We start from the raw sequence: 17,998 nt of genomic DNA, 5'->3' as shown, positions 1-17,998 counted from the left end.
CACGGCCCGCGAGATCGTGACCTGAGCTGAAGTCAGACGCTCAACCGACTGAGCCACCCAGGCGCCCCTTGTGTTTGTTTTTTAAGGGCCTAAACGTCATGAGTAAAGTACGCTTTTATGGGCTGGTCTGGGAAATTAACCATGATGTGGGTTGTTTCTAAGGGATAATTCATTTTGAGTTCTTACTCAGTTTACATTTGGGGAAAATAAACTGTGATTTAGAGACTGGCTATAGTATTAATGGTATTTCTTTTTAAAGTATCTGTTGATCAGACTTCTCTTGAAAATTATCTTTAATCCAGGCTTTATGATAAGAATGTTTAGTAACACTAAACCAAAAATCAGGATTCTTTGAAATATCATAAGAAGGAATGGTTAGAAAGGGGTAAATGACTTGAAGAAGGCGTGAAAGCTAAAGATGCATTTCAGTTTCAGCATTAGATTTAACAAATGTAATGTGTTGACTTAAACAATTTTCCACAGTACCTTAGTATTTTTTTAATTTAAAAACTCCCAATTTGGGGAGCGCCTGGGTGGCTCAGTCAGTTAAGCGTCCGCCTTCAGCTCAGGTCATGATCTCACAGTTTGTGAGTTCAAGCCCCTCGTCGGGCTCTGTGCTGACAGCTCAGAGCCTGGAGCCTGCTTCAGATTCTGTCTCCTTCTCTCTCTGCCCCTCCCCCACTTGTTCGTGTTCTCTCTGTCTCTCTCTCTCTCTCAAAAATAAATAAATGTAAAACTTTCTGAGGGTTGAAAAAAAATTTTTTTAACTCCAGTTTGGGGTGCGTGGGTGGCTCCCTTGGTTAAGTGTCTGGTTTTGGCTCAGCTCATGATCTCACAGTTTGTGAGGGGTTTGAGCCCCGTGTCGGGCTCAGTGCTGACAGCTCAGAGCCTGGAGCCTGCTTCAGATTCCGTGTTTCCCTCTCTCTCTGCCCCTCCCCTCCTCACATTCTGTCTCTCTCTCTGTCTGTCTCTCTCCAAAATAAATATGAAAAAAAATAATTTAAAAAACTCCATGCTTAGGGTTTGTCCACCTTGAGTACTGCATTTTGATTATTGAACTTTTAGAGTTGGCATGTTTTGAAAAATTTTGTAGTTCCAGACAGAATGGTTTTAGATAAATCTAGCCTATGTCCACAAGTAACTTGCAGACTGTTGTTCTAAGTCTCCTACTTCTGAATTTTTTACTGGTTGTATACCAAAATGCTTAAGTAAGATCATTTTCCAGAAAGATGGCAGAAAGAATTGAAATTTGGGGTGATTCTAATACTCTTTTTTAAAATACCTTTATTAATTTAAGTTTAGAATAAGAAACAAAAACGTTTTGAATCTAGGTCAGGCCTAGAAAATCAGACTCTCCAATATTGGCTTCCTGGTTGTTTTTAGTATGTTGCAGTATTCCCTGCAGTGTTTAGACTGCTACTATGAGCCATTCACTGCTACTATGAGCCATTCTAGGTTTTTCTCTTGTTTTGCTTTTTGTTTTGTTTTGTTTTGTTTTAAATTTTAGAGTGCGTGAGTGGGGGATAGAGGGAGAAGGAGCCCTAAGCAGACTCCATGGTCAGTGCAGAGCCTGATTAGGGGCTTGATCCCACAACCCTGGGATCATGGCCTGAGCTGAAATCAACCAACTGAGCCACCTAGGTGCCCCAAGCCATTCTGGTTTTAATGTACTACAAAATACCTCTGGTTGGATTTGTAGTTTATAACTTGCTTGGTTAGGAGCTTATATATCTGTCTTTGTGTACTGTTTCCTTTAGAGTATAAGGCAAAGTATACTGGTTCTACTGGACATTCTTTCTCCTCTCCTTTCTCTCATAGCTAACCCATTATTCCTTGTAGTAGTAGAGGCCACTGGTCGTCCCACTCTTTCTTTAGTAATAGAATCCCTATGTTTTAACTGGGCATGTTGCTGCCCAACTGGACTGTATTTCCCAGCTTCCCTTGTAGCCAGGTATGATCATGTGATGTAACCAGTGGATTGTACATAAAACGGGGTATGTACAACTCTAGATCCTGCCATAAGGAAGTGCCTCCTCTTTCTCATTTCCACTGGCTAGAATGCAGACATGATAAAGGGAACCACCAACAGCCATATTAGGCTGGAAAATGCTCATCATGATGAAGCTGGCTTATTAAAAAGATAGGAGGAGCCTGGGTCACACTAGTCCATGACTATTAACTATGGACTGTTAATGTGAGAAAGTTATAGCCTGTTTTAAGTCACTATTATTTTTGCTTTAATTACAAACCTGCCTGTATCCTTCCTAATAAATTTGTAGAGTCATACTGGGAATTTATTTTATTTGGGTCATATCTTATCTGCTGGGGTCTGTGGGTACGCAGAGAGACTGAGAATTACTGGTAGTGGTGGATTGGAAGGTTTTCCAACATGACCACCACCACTGGGCATGGATTGATAGTTCTTTAGTACAGGAGTACAGGATGAATAGGCACAAAAGTCCACATGGAGCTTCTAAAGACAGATTATTACAATGAAGAGGAGCAGTGATCCAGCGGATTGAACAAAATTCTCCTGATGTAGCTCACTAGAAGGAAGTTATGGAAAATAAATGATTTTTTGTGATCGGTGAAATAAAGTTTCCATAATATTTCTATTAAATGTTGTCAGAGGGGTGCCTGGATGGCTCAGTCAGTTGAGCACCTGACTCTGAATTTCAGCTTAGGTCATGATCTCATGGTTTGTGGGATTGAGCCCCCGTGTTGGGCTCTGCACTGACAGGGCGGAGCCTGCTTGGGATTCTCTCTCCCTCTCTCTCTGCCCCTCCCTTGCATGTGCGTGCTTGCTCGCTCGCTCTCATAAATAAGTTTTTAAAAATGTCAGAAAGAAGTAAGATAGCACAAGGAAACAAACACAATAAAACTGTTTGAGATAGTGATTAGCTGACAACATTCTAGGAAATTGGATAAGTAAAGCAGAGAAGAAACCTGAGACTATAAAGAGTGAATGAGAAAGTGGTAAACACAAGATAGCCATTATGGTTCTACTTGAAGATCCAGGTGAATATTGTAAAGTATTAAAGGTACAATAGAAGAAAATGTTACATTGTACCGGAAGACCCTTAGGGTTGCAAGTCAAGAATGCACACACCAGTGGGGAATGTATCTTTTAAACATTTAAAAAATGCTATTAGTCAAGACTTGCAAATAACCAGCCAGTAAAATTAACTCTGATTCCTTGGTTTGTTGTGTGGCAGAAAAAGGAAGTCCTAGAGCAATCTTTTTTTTTTTTATGAATTTATACATAAATCCCACAAAATACAGTGCTTGATTCTATTTGCTAATTGTCATGTGGAAGAACATTGATGATTATTTGCTAATAATTCTGGTTCTTCTCTTCTGAGCTACATGGTACATTTATGTTTCCATCCCCTCCAGAGTTAAGCATCACTCCTTGACTGGCTTTGGCCAAGGACATGTGAGTGGAAATGTTACTATTGGAAAGTATATATAAGTCAGTGCATAACTTAATACATTCCCTTCCCCCTAGCATGTCTCAAGTGGCAGGAATTCTATCATCTTGAATAAGGATGGCATAGAAAGCTGTCCTACCCCTATATAGACATGTGGTATGAATAAGAAAAAAATCTTCATTTTAAGCCGCTAACCTTCTGAAATTACTTACTACTCCAGAGTAACTTAATTTATCTTAACACATAAGTACTAGAAGAATAATAACCCACAAACAACTATGGCTCGCTTTTATAATGTAAAAAGATAGTACGTAAGAAATGCTATGGTTTGCTAAGATGACAGACATTTAATGAACTCAGCACATTCTTCATAATATAAGACACTCTGCATTGGAGTAGAATGATGTTTTAATAGATGACTATTTCAGTTCACCTGTTACTTTTCTGCATAATGTTGAAATATTGGAGACATTTCTGTTTTAAATCAAAGGCATTGTTTTGAAAGTTCTGACAAGCGCTTTAGATATAATATAGAAATGGGAGTTAAACATTGGAAGGGGAACAAGTTCTTTGCCACTGATGAGATTCTATATCTAGAATATTCAGATCAAATTTTAAAAATTAATAGTCTATTAAAAGTGGCTGAATATAAGCAAGTAAAATATTACAGCAATTACTAGTTAGAAAATGAGATTTTTAACAGAAAAAAATTAGATCTAGTCATAAATGTGACATACATATAATCTAAAAGATGAGTTTGAGAAAGAGTATATATATTCCCTTGTCCAAGAAGATTGTTATTCACAAAATCATGGATAGGTTTGGTGTGACTTAATTCAAAATCAACAGTATTATGGTGGGAGCGAATTTTTATTTTTAATTTATTGAGGTCTAATTGCATGCAGTAACATGCACAGATCCCAGATATACAGTTTGCATTTTGACATCTTGACACTGCATATACTGGTATAATCACACTAATCAAGGTGTTTAGACCATTTCCTTCCATTCTCAGAAGTTCCCATATGTTTCTTTCTAATCTGTTACCTCTGCCCCCCACCCCCAGCCCAGTAGCAACCACTGTACTGATTTCTGTTTTCAGAGATTATTTTGCCTGGTTTTGGACTTCCTGTAAACATTTTTATTTATTTATTTGTTTTGAAAGAGACAGAGACAGCATGTGAGCAGGGGAGGGGCAAAAAGGCAAAGAGAAAAAATCCCAAGCAGGCTCCCCTACATGGGGCTCAAACTCATGAAACTACAAGATCATAACTCGAGCAGAAACTAAGAGTCAGACGCTTAACCAGCTTAGCCACCCTGGCGCCCCTGAACTTCCTATAACTAGAATTATATAGTAGTTTTTTTATTTTTTATTTTTTATTATTTTTTGTTAGTAATTGACTTTTTTCAGGCTCAGCATATAGTTTTTGAATGCATTTACATCACTGCATTTATCAGTAGTTTATTTGTGGAGGGATATCCCATTGTATACATTTTCCTGTTAACACACATTTGGGTTGTTTCCAGTTTTTAGCTAATATGAGTAATGCTGCTGTGAAGATTCTTGGATGAAACTTTCTGTCTCGTGCTCATTTTACAAAAATTAGTGTTTGGTTGAGAACGTAACTGGTAAAAATTTCTATGTTTTTCCTGTTTGTGGAACATTAAAGGATATGGGAGGTTGTGTGTGTGTGTGTATTGGCAGGCTTCTTTGCTGAAGGTTGATTATACACTTACCCTTGAAAAGACTGTATTGCAGTTTCCTTCCAGAGCATCTTTTAAAATGCTGCCTCATTTAGGTTTCTTCAAATGAAAATCCTTTATGCACTCTGATTTTTCTGAATGGTCTGCCCTATTTTGTTACTCGTGCACTTAATCTGGTGCTCTAGTTATAGTTTCATGATGTGCTATTTGAGTTATTTTGGAAATTTTATTTCTTATAAATGCTATGTTTTGAGCAGTAAAATATAAAAAGAGGGAATGTCTCTTAGCACAAATCACAGATTGTTGAATGAGTCATGTAGATTGTTCCCACGTATGTGGAAAAATTACATCACTACCCGGTTCTGGCTTTTCTATTTATAATGTCCGAGGCCAACTCCCGCCACCCCCTTTTTTTCCCTAATCCATCTTGTCTTTCTAAAGGCAGTGCAAAGCAACCAATAAAAGAGACTCTTGGTAGGTTTTTGGGGGGCCAAAAGGAAAATGGTATGAAATAAACTGTTAGCCAAGATGTTTCATCTTTAGATTTCTAGAGAGACTTAAAAAGATGTGAGCATACCTACCTGCCTTTTCATATACCATGTTCTCTTCATTCATTCATTAAACAAATTAATGATGACATTTGAGTTTTTATTTGAACTTAGATTTTTGCAAGTAACTCCAGATATGAAGGCCATAGTTTTTTGTTACGTGCATGTTTGTGTATTTTTGTTTTTTGACTAGGAAAGTTAGATACACTTTTTTTTCTTGAAAACATAGTGTGTGGAGACATCATAGTATCCCTTTAATTGTCAGATGCTATTAAAGGGGCTGACCTGTTTAAAAAATCTTGTTTTGGTGTTTATGATGTGGATTTGGTGAACAGAGCTTTTCATGGAACAGGCACAATATGATCTAATTTTAATTTAAGGAAAAAACATACACATGAATTAAAAAGGCAGAAAGTATATATACCAAAATGTTTACAGTGGCTTTCCCTAGTGTTGAGAATACAGGTAGTTTTTTGCATACATGCAAACACACACACACACACACACACACACACACACACACACACTTGTAAGCAGGCATTATTATAATTCTGTTATGAAAAGGAAGAAAAATCAGTCTTTTTTAATTGGTCTCTGAGATACAGGCCTTGTTTAGTTAGTATTGCAGTGAGACTTCAGTCCATTATTACAGGTTTTGTTACTTTCGGGTAAGTTTTTAAAATATTAATTTATATAATTAGAATTGCTTCCCAAGTTTAGTGATGTTTATTTTTTTGAGAGGGAAGCAGAAAAATCCATCATGACAGTCCCATCCATTTAACCTTCTTTTTCTCTTATTTTGGGCCACCTGCTCAATCTCTCATCTCCTGAAGTTGCCTTATAAACTGATCTGCCTGCTTCTGCTTTCCTTGGCCATTCTTACTACATACGGGTAGGGCAGATGGGGACCCTGCCTCTCATCTCAGTTCCCTTGTAACAGGAAATAGTCCAAGTGATATCTGGTTACTCCCAAGTGTTTTGAGTGTTCAAAGAAATATAAATTATTCCAGAACCATCAGGAATGATTCTGTTGCACATTTACCTCCTTCCTTAAATAAAGCAGTAAGATTAGATTAAGATTACTATACTTGGTTCATAAGCATTTTAATTAATGTACTACATAGACAGTATTTCAGAGGATTTAGCAGAGTTTACATTGAGTTCCTTCCTTCTTTTCTCTTTGCTGTCCTTCTGGTCATATACCTGTAGCGGAGCACTCTGCTACTTTTAAAGTCTCAAAAGGAGGGAGATGTCAGAAGATGTGTCAAACTATTTTCATTTTCCTATAGTAGATAGCTAATATCAGGCACTCACCTTGAACTTTTTAATCACTTTACATGCATGTGCTGTACCTGTTTTGGCTTATTTAATCCTTATGATCTTTAGACTGTGAGGTTATTAGGGAGATTTAAAGCTGAGAAATGCCATGATTTGTCGAAGGCTAAGTGGCAAATGGTACAGTCCGTGCTTGTAACCATTATATTAATTGACTGTCACCAGAAGCTCTTTTAATTGCTGAGTTAACTAATTTCTGCCATTTCTTTCTCCTTTCTCTTTAGGCAACAATGAAAATGGTCTGGTTCCTGCTCTCAGTTTTGTCACACTTTGGTGGAAAAGCTCATGTTTTACAAATCCAGTATAGAACAGTCTTTGGGATCAGTTGCACATTTCCGTTCTAGTTGTGTCATCTTATACAAATTTTATTTCTAAAGTGGCAGTAAAAGTGGTACCTACCTTTATCAGGCTGGGAGGATTAAAAGAGAACATTTACACAGTGACTAGCTTGGGCAGCTGTTCAGTGGTAATAACTCTTGTCGCTGTGGAGATGTTACGAGCTACTGAGCATTCCCCCCAAAGCAGTGATCAACCAAATCTGTTCATATTTAGTTTCCTAGCGTGACCTATTTTACCACTGGCCCTTTGCTTAAAAAGAAAATACCTACCTGGCTTTCTTCTCACTAATTCTAGGCTTAACATTTTACTCTGTATAAATTATTTGGCCAGAAATATTTTTTTCATCTAGTAGTTACTAAAACATAAGTTTCAGCTTAGTTCTTTGCAAAACATTTCCCATGAAAGCTTAATAACTTTTTATATGAAACTGTGTGCATTAATACCATTGTGAAAAGTGCTTTCTGGTTTTTTCTATGTCCCTTGCAAATTTTGGTTTTGAATCACATTTATCTTTGTATCACATGTGAATAGCTTTATTTTGCTGTGTGTGTTTATTTTGACTAATACTTTTTTCTTCCAAAAGTTAGAATATGACTAATCAAAGCATAATGTCTAAAAAGGGTTATTCTTGGCCTGGCATCATAGTTAAAGGAACGCTTTAGGACATATGTCTGAGACCTGATACTTAAGCTGGAGCCTGGATGTCCATGTTGAGATTTCCTAGGAATAAAAGCGCCTGAGTTGGGCATTAAAGAGTGTTCATTAGATCCTATTTAGACTTATGCTTGTATTTTTAGGTGACCGAGTTATTGACGTGGGGTCTGAATGGAGAACTTTCAGCAATGATAAAGCAACAAAAGATCCATCTCGAGTTGGAGACTCTCAGAATCCTCTACTGAGTGATGGAGATTTGTCAACCATGATTGGCAAGGTAATAAATCCGCTCAACAGGAAGTAGCAAGTATGGACTGACCAAAGACCTGGGGGTTTGGAAACTTTGCAAAAGTATCAGTCACTGCCCCGTGAGGAATCTTGACCTGAGAATGAGATTTACCAGTCATACTGTTGTGGAATGATTGTTCCCTTACACATATCTTCCACACAGATCAAAATTACAGTCTTTATATCTTAGGCCCTTGTTTTCATGAAGCACATTTTGCCCCAAAATTGAGTGTAGAATGGTCTTTATGAGGTCTTATTGATATGTTCCTTGAATATTATAAATGTCTTTTCTTTCCCCCCCACATTACCTAAGATAATTGTAGGTCAGCATAGCCTGTTTTCTAATATTGGTGAATTTATGACCTACCTAAATGACGTATAAAGCTTCACATTCCTCATCAGTGAAGTGAGAATAAGAGTACTTCATAGAAACATTGAGGGTTACATGGGAATGTATTGTAAAGTGTTTATAACAACATGTAGTGTGTATTCAGTAAATCGTAGCTGCTGCTATTAGATAAGGCAGTAGTGTAATCTGTCTGGCAACCTGGCTCTTTTTTGCTCTTTTACCTGAATTGGAAGTAGCGGGGGCAATATTCAAGGAAACTAACCAAGTGATGCTGTTTCAGAACTTCATCTATACCACTGCATAGTCTCTTTTTAAGACAGTGTTCTGAAAAGGCAAGTTATTAATTATTTTTTCATGCTCTATAAAGTACATATAAAATTTGAAAAGTGGTGTAGGCTTTGAAAAAAGCTGATAGTATCTTAAGTAGGTGATTTCTGCATTTGCTTTAGCCTTACAGGCTGAGTAAAAAGCATACTGAGGACATTTTAAAATCTAAGATCGCAACTAATGGACACTAACTTCTTTTAGTGTTTGTTTTTTAATAGGAAATACATGACTCATACACAAATGTAAAAAGAACACAATAAATTTTCTCTTGACCCCCACACTCAGTTCCCACCACAACCCTCTTTCCCTGTCAAAAACAGGATAACCACTATCACTAGTTTTCTCCTGTATCCTTTGACCGTTGTTTATGCCTACCCTGCAGAAATTCTTAAGATGCTACATTTGTCATATACTGAATTTCTGTATGTATTTGGGAATATTTCTGGACATTCTGTCCTTTTCTCTGTCCTGGCCTAGTCAGTCGCATGTCACACCACACTGTGTTAATATCTAGTAGTATTAGTTTTCCCTTGTTGCTCTCCTTTCTTAGCGTTTTCTTCACTAGTCTCTTCCATTTAAAGGTTAGGATCACTTTGTTAAAAAAAAAAGTTGGTATTTTCAGTGAGGTTTTGGCTAGACTTATTTGCAAGTTGACTTAGGGAAAGTAGACTTCTTCCTGTCCAGAAACATAGTGTGCTTTTCCACTTCCTTAAGTCATGTGTGTCCTTCAGAGGATGTTTTCTTCATAAGGGTCTTGAATGTTTAAGTTGATTCCTAGATATTTATCTTTTTTGTTGTTTTGTATTGGCGCTTTTGTTTTTCATTGTCTTCTGTTTGGTTATACATATGAAGGCTATTGATTTCTATTCATTTTGACCTTGCCTCTAATGAATTCTATTATTTTTAGCAGTTTTACAGTGATTTTGAGTGTTCTAAGTATACAGAAAGACTATCTGCAAATCGTTTACCACTCCTTCTCAAATTAGTACTTCTAATTTTTCTCTTGCCTAATTTTAAAATAATTACACCAGTATAGTTAATATAATTTTTGTCTAATTACATTATGTAATTATAATTACATTATATTGGCTAGTTTTCCTAGTACAGGGATACCTTAGAGATACCACCACAGTAACACAAATATTCCAATAAAGAGAGTCAAATGCCTTTTTGTAGCTTCCCAGTACATATAAAAGTCATACTTATGCTGTACTGTAGTCTATTAAGTAAGCAGTAGCATTATGTAAAAAAAAAAATATGCATATACCTTAATTTAAAAATACTGTATTGCTAATAACCATAATGTGAGCTTTCAGCAAGTTACCACCTTATTGCTGGTACAGGGTCTTGCCTCGATGTTGATGGTTTCTGAAGGGTAGGTGACTGAAATTTTTTTTAAAGTTTATTTATTGATTTTGAGAGAACACGCATTTGCATGTGTGAGCAGGGGAGGGGTAGAGAGGGAGAGAGTGAGAATCTCAAGTAGGCTCTGTGCTGTCAGTATAGAACCCAAAGTGAGTCTTGATCCCATGGCCATGAGTGAGATCATGACCTGAGCAGAAATAAAAGAGTCAGACATTTAATGGAGCCACCCAGATGTCCTGGCAATTTCTTAAAATGAGACAGTAATGAAGTTTGCTCTGCCGGTTGACTATTCCTTTTCACAAGTCATTTCTCTGTAGCTTGTGATGCTGTTTGATAGTGTTTTACCCACAGTAGAACTTCTCTGAAAATCGGGAGTCAGTCCTCTCAAACCCTGCAGCTGCTTTATCAACTAAGTTTATGGAAGTCCTAGATGGCATCTTCTTCCAATAGAAGGCTGTAAATCTGTTTGGTGTAGCCGTCTTCATGAATTCTCTTAGCTGGATCTTCTGGATAACTTGCTGCAGCTTCTACATCACCTGCTGCTTCACCTTGCACTTTCTGTACTATAGACAGCTGCTTCTCCTTAAACCTCATGAACCAACCTCTGCTAGCTTCCAAATTTCTCCTGCAGCATCCTCACCTCTCTCCACCTTTATAGAAAGGAATAGAGTTAGGGCCTTGCTCTGGATTAGGCTTTGGCTTAAGGGATTGTTGTGGCTGGTTTGACTTTCTGTGCAGACCTCTAAAACTTTCTCCACATTAGCAATACGGCTGTTGCGTTTTCTTATCATTGGTGTGTTCACTGGAGTAGCACTTTTAATTTTCTTCAAGAACTTTCCCTTTGCATTCACAACTTGGCTGTTTGGCACAAGAGGCCTGTCATTTGGCCTGTCTCAGCTTTTGACATGCCTTCCTCACTACGCTTAACATTTCTAGCTTTTGATTTAAAACGAGAAACATAGGACTATTCCTTTGACTTGAACATGGAGAGGCCATTATGGGGTTATTAATTAGCCTGATTTCAGTATTGTGTCTCAGGGAATAGGGAGGCCTGAGGAGAGGGAGAAAGGTGGGGGGACCAGCTGCTCAGTGGCGCAGTGAGAACATGCAGATTTATTAAGTTTCCCGTCTTAGAAGTGTGCAGTTTGTGGAGTCCCAAAACAATTACGAGAGTAACATCAAAGATCACTGCACAGATCACCATAATGAATAAGTTTGAAATATTGCAAGAATGTGACATAGAGATCTGGAATCAGCAAATGCTGTTGGAAAAATGGTGCCAAGAGGCTTGATCAATGTAGGGTTGCTACAGACCTTCAGTTTGTTAGCAACCACCACCACCACCACCCCAACAACAAAATATGGTCTCTGCTAAATGCGGTAAAGTGAAGCACAGTAAAACAGAGTATGCCTTTTTTCTCCATTAATCATTGTTCTGGCCTAAGCCTGGAGGAGTGATTTTCTAATAAGCACCACCCACTCATTTGTAGTATTTTGCGAGTTCTTCTCGAAAAATGGCTTTTGAATTTTGTTTGCCTGCCTTTATAGCACCTTTGGAGAAGATCCTTCAATTTTTCTCCTTAGGTCTGTTAATGTGACAGTTTGTGTTATTGGCTTCTCTCACAGATACTCGTTTAAACCATCTTGACCTGGTATTTTTTCTACTAAGGAATAGGGAGGAGGCACAGGGTAGATTTCTTGGGCATATGGAGTCAGATCACGTAAGTTATGTTTTCTTAGAAATGTCTGTTCGTTCTTTGAAAACTTTTTTGCATACAGTTATAAAACTTTGTTTTACAGGGTACAGGAGCTGCAAGTTTTGATGAATTTGGCAATTCTAAGTACCAAAATCGGAGAACAATGAGTAGTTCTGATCGGGCAATGATGAATGCTTTCAAAGAAATCACTACTATGGCAGACAGAATCAACCTCCCTCGGAACATAGTCGTAAGTTCTTGTCTGTCTCCTTTAAGCCATTCTGGCATTGACTTAGCATAATTTAATGAACATACGAAATTTTGATATTGCAACTAATTAAATGGCCTAGAGTTCATTAAACTTCGTTTCTTTGCTTTAAAGGATCGAACAAATAATTTATTCAAGCAAGTGTACGAACAGAAGAGCCTGAAGGGAAGAGCTAATGATGCCATAGCTTCTGCTTGTCTCTATATTGCCTGTAGACAAGAAGGGGTTCCTAGGACATTTAAAGGTAAGGTCTTAGTTGCGGAGATAAAAATGTTTTCTATGTTAAAGTAACAGCCTGAAGTCAAGGAGCTTTGACGCTACGTAGCTGAGTCATGTCTTCCTGGTTACCTCCAGTAATCCATCTTTGTATCATTTCCAGATGCCTCCTTATTTTGTTCCTTGACAGAAGATCTTAGCCATGTTCTTTTCCAGCTGTTTTAGTCATTCTAGTCCACATAAGCTCCGTGTTCTTTGCTCGTGAGACCTTCTGACCGACTTCATCTTGTGGGCTTTGAGGCCTGGCTTCGTAGGCCAGAGTAAGCCTTTGTTACCAAGCGTGTACCCTTGATGCATGGAAAACCGTTTCCACTCCTAGCACAGGTCTCTACAGGTGAGGGAATCAGGCCTTAGAAAACATTCTCGAGTTTTACAATTTGCACTTTTACACTTAAGCTGGAGGCTTTGGGAGAACTCGTATTTTTGTCCAGTTTGCAGTCACGAATACATGACAGCCTGTTGGCTGTGACGCTCACACTGACTTGCCCTCCAGAGTTCGTTTTAGCTTAAGATTTTCATTACCTTTCATTCATCAGTGAGTACTTTACGATGCAGCAGTGGCTTTTATCATCATCATCGTTTTTGTTATTACAACTAAAACGAAGGCTTTTGGTCTGAAAGTGTTTGGTAGTTTAGTATTTAGAATAACAGGGTCGAATATTTGATCTCATGTTATTATGCCTATAATCCCAGGGGTTGCATGTACATGTGACATTGGGTAGCTTGAGAAGTACTCTTTAGCTTTGAGGTTTTTTTTTTTTTTATTTCCGTGATAGACATACTTCTTATAACAGATTAATACATAAATATCAACAAAGTTTGGATTAGTAGAAGAAACTTAACTTGTTTGAATTGAAATTTCAGAGAAGTTAATATTTTGAGATATTAAGAACCTACATTTAACTTGTTTGAAAGACTTCTTTACAGCTAAAGTAAAAATGTTACGTTATATACCATGCATGTGTATATATATACATCATCTATACTATATATGAGTTTTGGGTGGACAGTATTATACATTTGACCCTTGAACAACATGAATTTGAACTGTGTGCATCCACTTATACACTGATTTTTTTTTTTATATAGTACTGTAGTTGCTCTTATAATATCCTTATTATTTTCTTTAGCTTTATTATAAAAACAGTCTATAATACGTACACGAAATCAATGTTGACTGTTATTGATAAGGCTTCCTGTCGATAATACACTATTGGTAGTTAAGTTTTGGGGGAATAAAGAGTTCTCTCTGGAGCTGTGACTGTGCTGGGGGTTGGCACCCCCTAACCTGAGTTGTTCAGGGGTCAGCTGTAATTTGACGTCTGTGATCACTATGAAGTAATCACTAAAAGTCTAGTTACCATCCATCATCAGACAGTTGCCTCCCTTCACTTGTTTTGTCTACTCCCCAAGTCCTTTCTCCTCTGGTAATCGCCAGTGTGCTGTCTGTATCCATGAGTTTTTGTTTCCTTTGTCTGTTTGTTTGGGTTTTTTTGGATTCCACTTACAAGGGAAATCATTTGTCTTTCTCGGGCTCATTTCACTTAGCATAATACCCCCTAGATCCATCCATGTTGTTGCAAATGACAAGATTTCATTCTTTTTTTATGGCTGAGTAGTATCCATCGTGTTTATATAGCACCTCTTCATCCATCTCTCCACTGATGGACATTTGGATAGTTTCCATTTCTTGCCTTTTGTAACTAATGTTGCATTGAACATAGGGGTGCATATATCTTTTTGAATCAGTGTCTTAGTATTCTTTGTATGAATACCCAGAAGTGGAATAGCTGGATCATACGGTTTTTCTGTTCTTAGTGTTTTGAGGGGCTCCATAGTGGCACCAATTTACATTCCCACCAACAGTGCATGAGGGTTTCCTTTCCCCCACATCTTCTCCCCTAAGACTTGCTATTTCTTGTCTTTTTGAAAATAGCCATTCTGACCAGCAAGTGCTGATACCTCATTGTGGTTTTGATTTGCATTTTCCTATGATTAGTGATGTCGAGCATCTTTTCACATGCCTGTTGGCCATCCGCATGTTGTCTTTGGAAAAGTATCTATTCAGATCCCCTGCGCATTTTTTAATCAGGCCATTTAAAGCATAATTGCATTTTTGCAAATAGAATATATTTTATAATCAGAAATGATTTTTTAGTGAACCATATGACTAATGTGGATTTAAAATTTTTTTTTTTTTTTTCAGAAATATGTGCCGTGTCACGAATTTCTAAGAAAGAAATCGGTCGATGCTTTAAACTTATTTTGAAAGCTCTAGAAACCAGTGTGGATTTGATTACAACCGGGGACTTCATGTCCAGGTTTTGTTCCAACCTTTGTCTTCCTAAACAAGTACAGATGGCAGCTACACACATAGCCCGTAAAGCTGTGGAATTGGACTTGGTTCCTGGAAGGAGCCCGATATCTGTGGCGGCGGCAGCCATTTACATGGCCTCACAGGCCTCCGCTGAGAAGAGGACCCAAAAAGGTAGGATTCTTTCTCAGGAAGGGCAGTGATGAAACTGAAGTTTTAGTGTGTCATTGTATTTCCATTTTAGGTACAAAGCAGGTAAATATCCCAAACCCACATTTAAGAGGTAGTTTCTTAAAGTCAAAACTGACAAGCAAAATACTAGATTTTCTTAAGTGGCTCATAAACAAAAATATTTGTGGATACGCATACATACTCTGTGTATGACATGCTTTGTTCCCATTCACTTTAAGTATTGAGTTTGTCCATTTTTCATTTCTAGAAGTTGTTTTTGTCCCACCTAAACATTATTTTGAATAGTTCTTTTTCCCCTCAAAACTTAACCAAAATTTTTTATATCTTGAGAGGTGGGGGCCATGCCTGTTTCCTGCTGTCCGGCGTGGCCCGCACAGCTCGGCACATGGGAAATTTGTGCTGATCGGCAGCTGTAACATTCCTCGAAGCCTCTTCTCTTTCTCCTTTCATATGTTACTCACTTTCTTAATGAAGACCCTGATAGAAGTAGTTCAGCCTTCTAAAGCCAGTTTTGAGTTTACTGTCATAGGGGAACTTTCAAACAGAAGTCCTAAGTGAATTTCTTTACAAGCATGTATTCATCAATTACTTCTCTGATCCTCAAAAAGATGCATAAAGAAAAAGGAGCAGTGAGTTCAAAATTGAAAAGGTAGCGAAATTCCTTGCTGCGATGACTGTACTACCCTACTCAGAACAGCCTTTCACCTCAGCTTAGGCCGTATGTTTCTATATTAATAAAAGTAATACATCACATAGAAGAATGATTAGAAGGAAGCCAACCATTGGTTATCCGTTCCCTTTGGCCTCCAGTCATATTTTTTAAGGAAATTTTGAGTCTTCTGGTAAAATTGAGAAGTTGAAGTGAAGCAGATTGTCCTTACCTTTATTCCTACTTGTAAAGTTTGTTCTAATCAACAGAGAAGTATTGATCTTGGCACTTTGTGCTGCTTATGTTTTACATGAAGTTCTTTGTTTTTAAGGCCCCTTTCTTCCCTTCCCAGGGGCCGGTTGGCGTTCACTGGTATCTGTGTCTAGAGGATAAGAAACTTAAAATTAGCTCGTTGCACAGTGATGGCAGGCATCCACACTGAAAACTCGTAAAACCTTATGATTTGAACTGTGGAAAGGTTACGGTAAAATGAGTTTGTTTTAAAGCCTGTCTTTTAAAACTCCATTTTGTTTAAGTATTTATAACCCAATACTTGTCAAGTGGCAGTCCTCTGGGACTTTTTAATAAAAAGGAAGAAAGATGACAATGACTTTGAAGGGTAAACGTGGATCTACTGTACACTAGAAATACTCGTGAGCTCCCTGTGCTCAGTGTTCTGTGTTTGCAAGAGTGGAAGCTTCCCATTGTGCTAGAACGTACAGCTGTATCAAGTAGCTGTGTACTATCTGAGGTACGAAGTAGACAGAAGAGGTTGTGGAACCATTTCTAGTACGATTCCCTTTTAGCTTGAGCCTTTTAACCAGAGAACTTCTTAACAGAATGAACTAGAAGTTAATTAGAAGAGGAACTTTCAAAAATAGCAATGATGAAGTGAGTTTCTTCATAAGAATGTATTCATGGGTTACTCCCGGGATCCTCAGAAAGACTTCCTGTCTTTCTAGATACTAGATCCTATGGCTAGTATAATAGTTACCACTCATGGTGCTGTGCCCTGGGCATTGTTCCAATGTTTTACATCTAGTGAATCTTTTCCTACTACTATGACAGCCCTTTGAGGTAATAAGGGCTCCTACCTCATTGTTACTAACTGTAGCCCTCCATTCTGCCTCTTCTTATGGACTTCCATCATCAGGTTTTAAAAATCAACATTTCTCGTTTTCTCACTGTGGCTTTTATATTACCGTATCTCACAAACTGGAGTGCACGTAGTGGAAGGGAGATAGGATGGAAGTTATCCTTAATATGTTGATTTCCGTCTTTTAGAAATTGGAGATATTGCTGGTGTCGCTGATGTTACAATCAGACAGTCCTACAGGCTGATCTATCCTCGAGCTCCAGATCTGTTTCCTACAGACTTCAAATTTGACACCCCTGTGGACAAACTACCGCAGCTGTAAATCGAGGCAGCTGATGTCAAACTCCTGTGAACACTGAACTCGGCCTGTTGTACATAGCCTATACCAAGTGCTGGATTGAGCCTTTCTTTAATAAGGAAAAACAAAAGACATGGTACGCATTCCAGGGCTAAATATTAATTGCTTGGCATTCTGTATGTATATACTAGTGAAACATATTTAATGATTTAAATTTCTTATTGAATTTGCTTTCTTTTGTAGCAACCTAGGAAACTGTATTTTGGAAGATATTTGAAATTATGTAATTCTTGAATAAAACGTTTTTCAAAACTAAAGTTTTTGTTATAATTACATGTTACATGTAATTTATAATTACAAATAATGCATATCATTGCAGCTAATAAAGCTGATAGAGGTTCTTGTTTTGTTTTTTTCCATTTATAGATTTAGGTGTTTTTTTGTATAACAAAGAGGTTTGGGGAACCACTTTTGACATCAAGAACATCGGGGGGCCTGTGTGAATTATTAACTGTACATATAGAACAGTAAGAAGTGAACTGGACCGTGAAAGGCACTGGCTTGAGAGATATAAAAACATTCCTGTGTTTTTCCTCAGTGAGCTTATGGAGCAGAGAAGATGAAATCTGTTGGCCTACCAACATCAATTTTTGGATGTTACCATTTCATAACTATTCTTACTTACTGATATAAAGAATATTTAAAATGGAGGTTATTGGGCCTCGGAATGTCTAGTAATTTTTCTAGTAAGCACGCCCCCTGTAGGTGATTGGGATGTGAAGGTGTTCATTGTAAGCAAAGACCAATAAAATGTTGCCCTTTTACCAACTAGTTTACAAGGGGACTTGAATCCATGCTAGACACACAC

General features: G+C 37.7%; 1 protein-coding gene across 1 annotated transcript in view; it reads left to right on the top strand.

Moving 5' to 3' along the window:
* The window catches only part of GTF2B (general transcription factor IIB), a 33,254-nt gene extending 15,724 nt beyond the window's left edge, over positions 1–17,530 (top strand). Inside the window, exons 3-7 of the mRNA XM_040470884.1 lie at positions 8,155–8,288; positions 12,141–12,287; positions 12,420–12,549; positions 14,788–15,069; positions 17,021–17,530. Of these exons, the coding sequence (XP_040326818.1) occupies positions 8,155–8,288; positions 12,141–12,287; positions 12,420–12,549; positions 14,788–15,069; positions 17,021–17,154 (827 nt within the window). The 3' untranslated portion in view covers positions 17,155–17,530. The remainder of the gene's footprint in view (positions 1–8,154; positions 8,289–12,140; positions 12,288–12,419; positions 12,550–14,787; positions 15,070–17,020) is intronic.
* The last annotated feature ends 468 nt before the right edge of the window (positions 17,531–17,998 follow it).

Source organism: Herpailurus yagouaroundi, unplaced genomic scaffold (genome assembly GCF_014898765.1).
Source record: "Herpailurus yagouaroundi ecotype Mexico unplaced genomic scaffold, PumYag 77, whole genome shotgun sequence".
NCBI lineage: Eukaryota > Metazoa > Chordata > Mammalia > Carnivora > Felidae > Herpailurus > Herpailurus yagouaroundi.
This window is presented reverse-complemented; position numbering and strand designations above follow the sequence as displayed.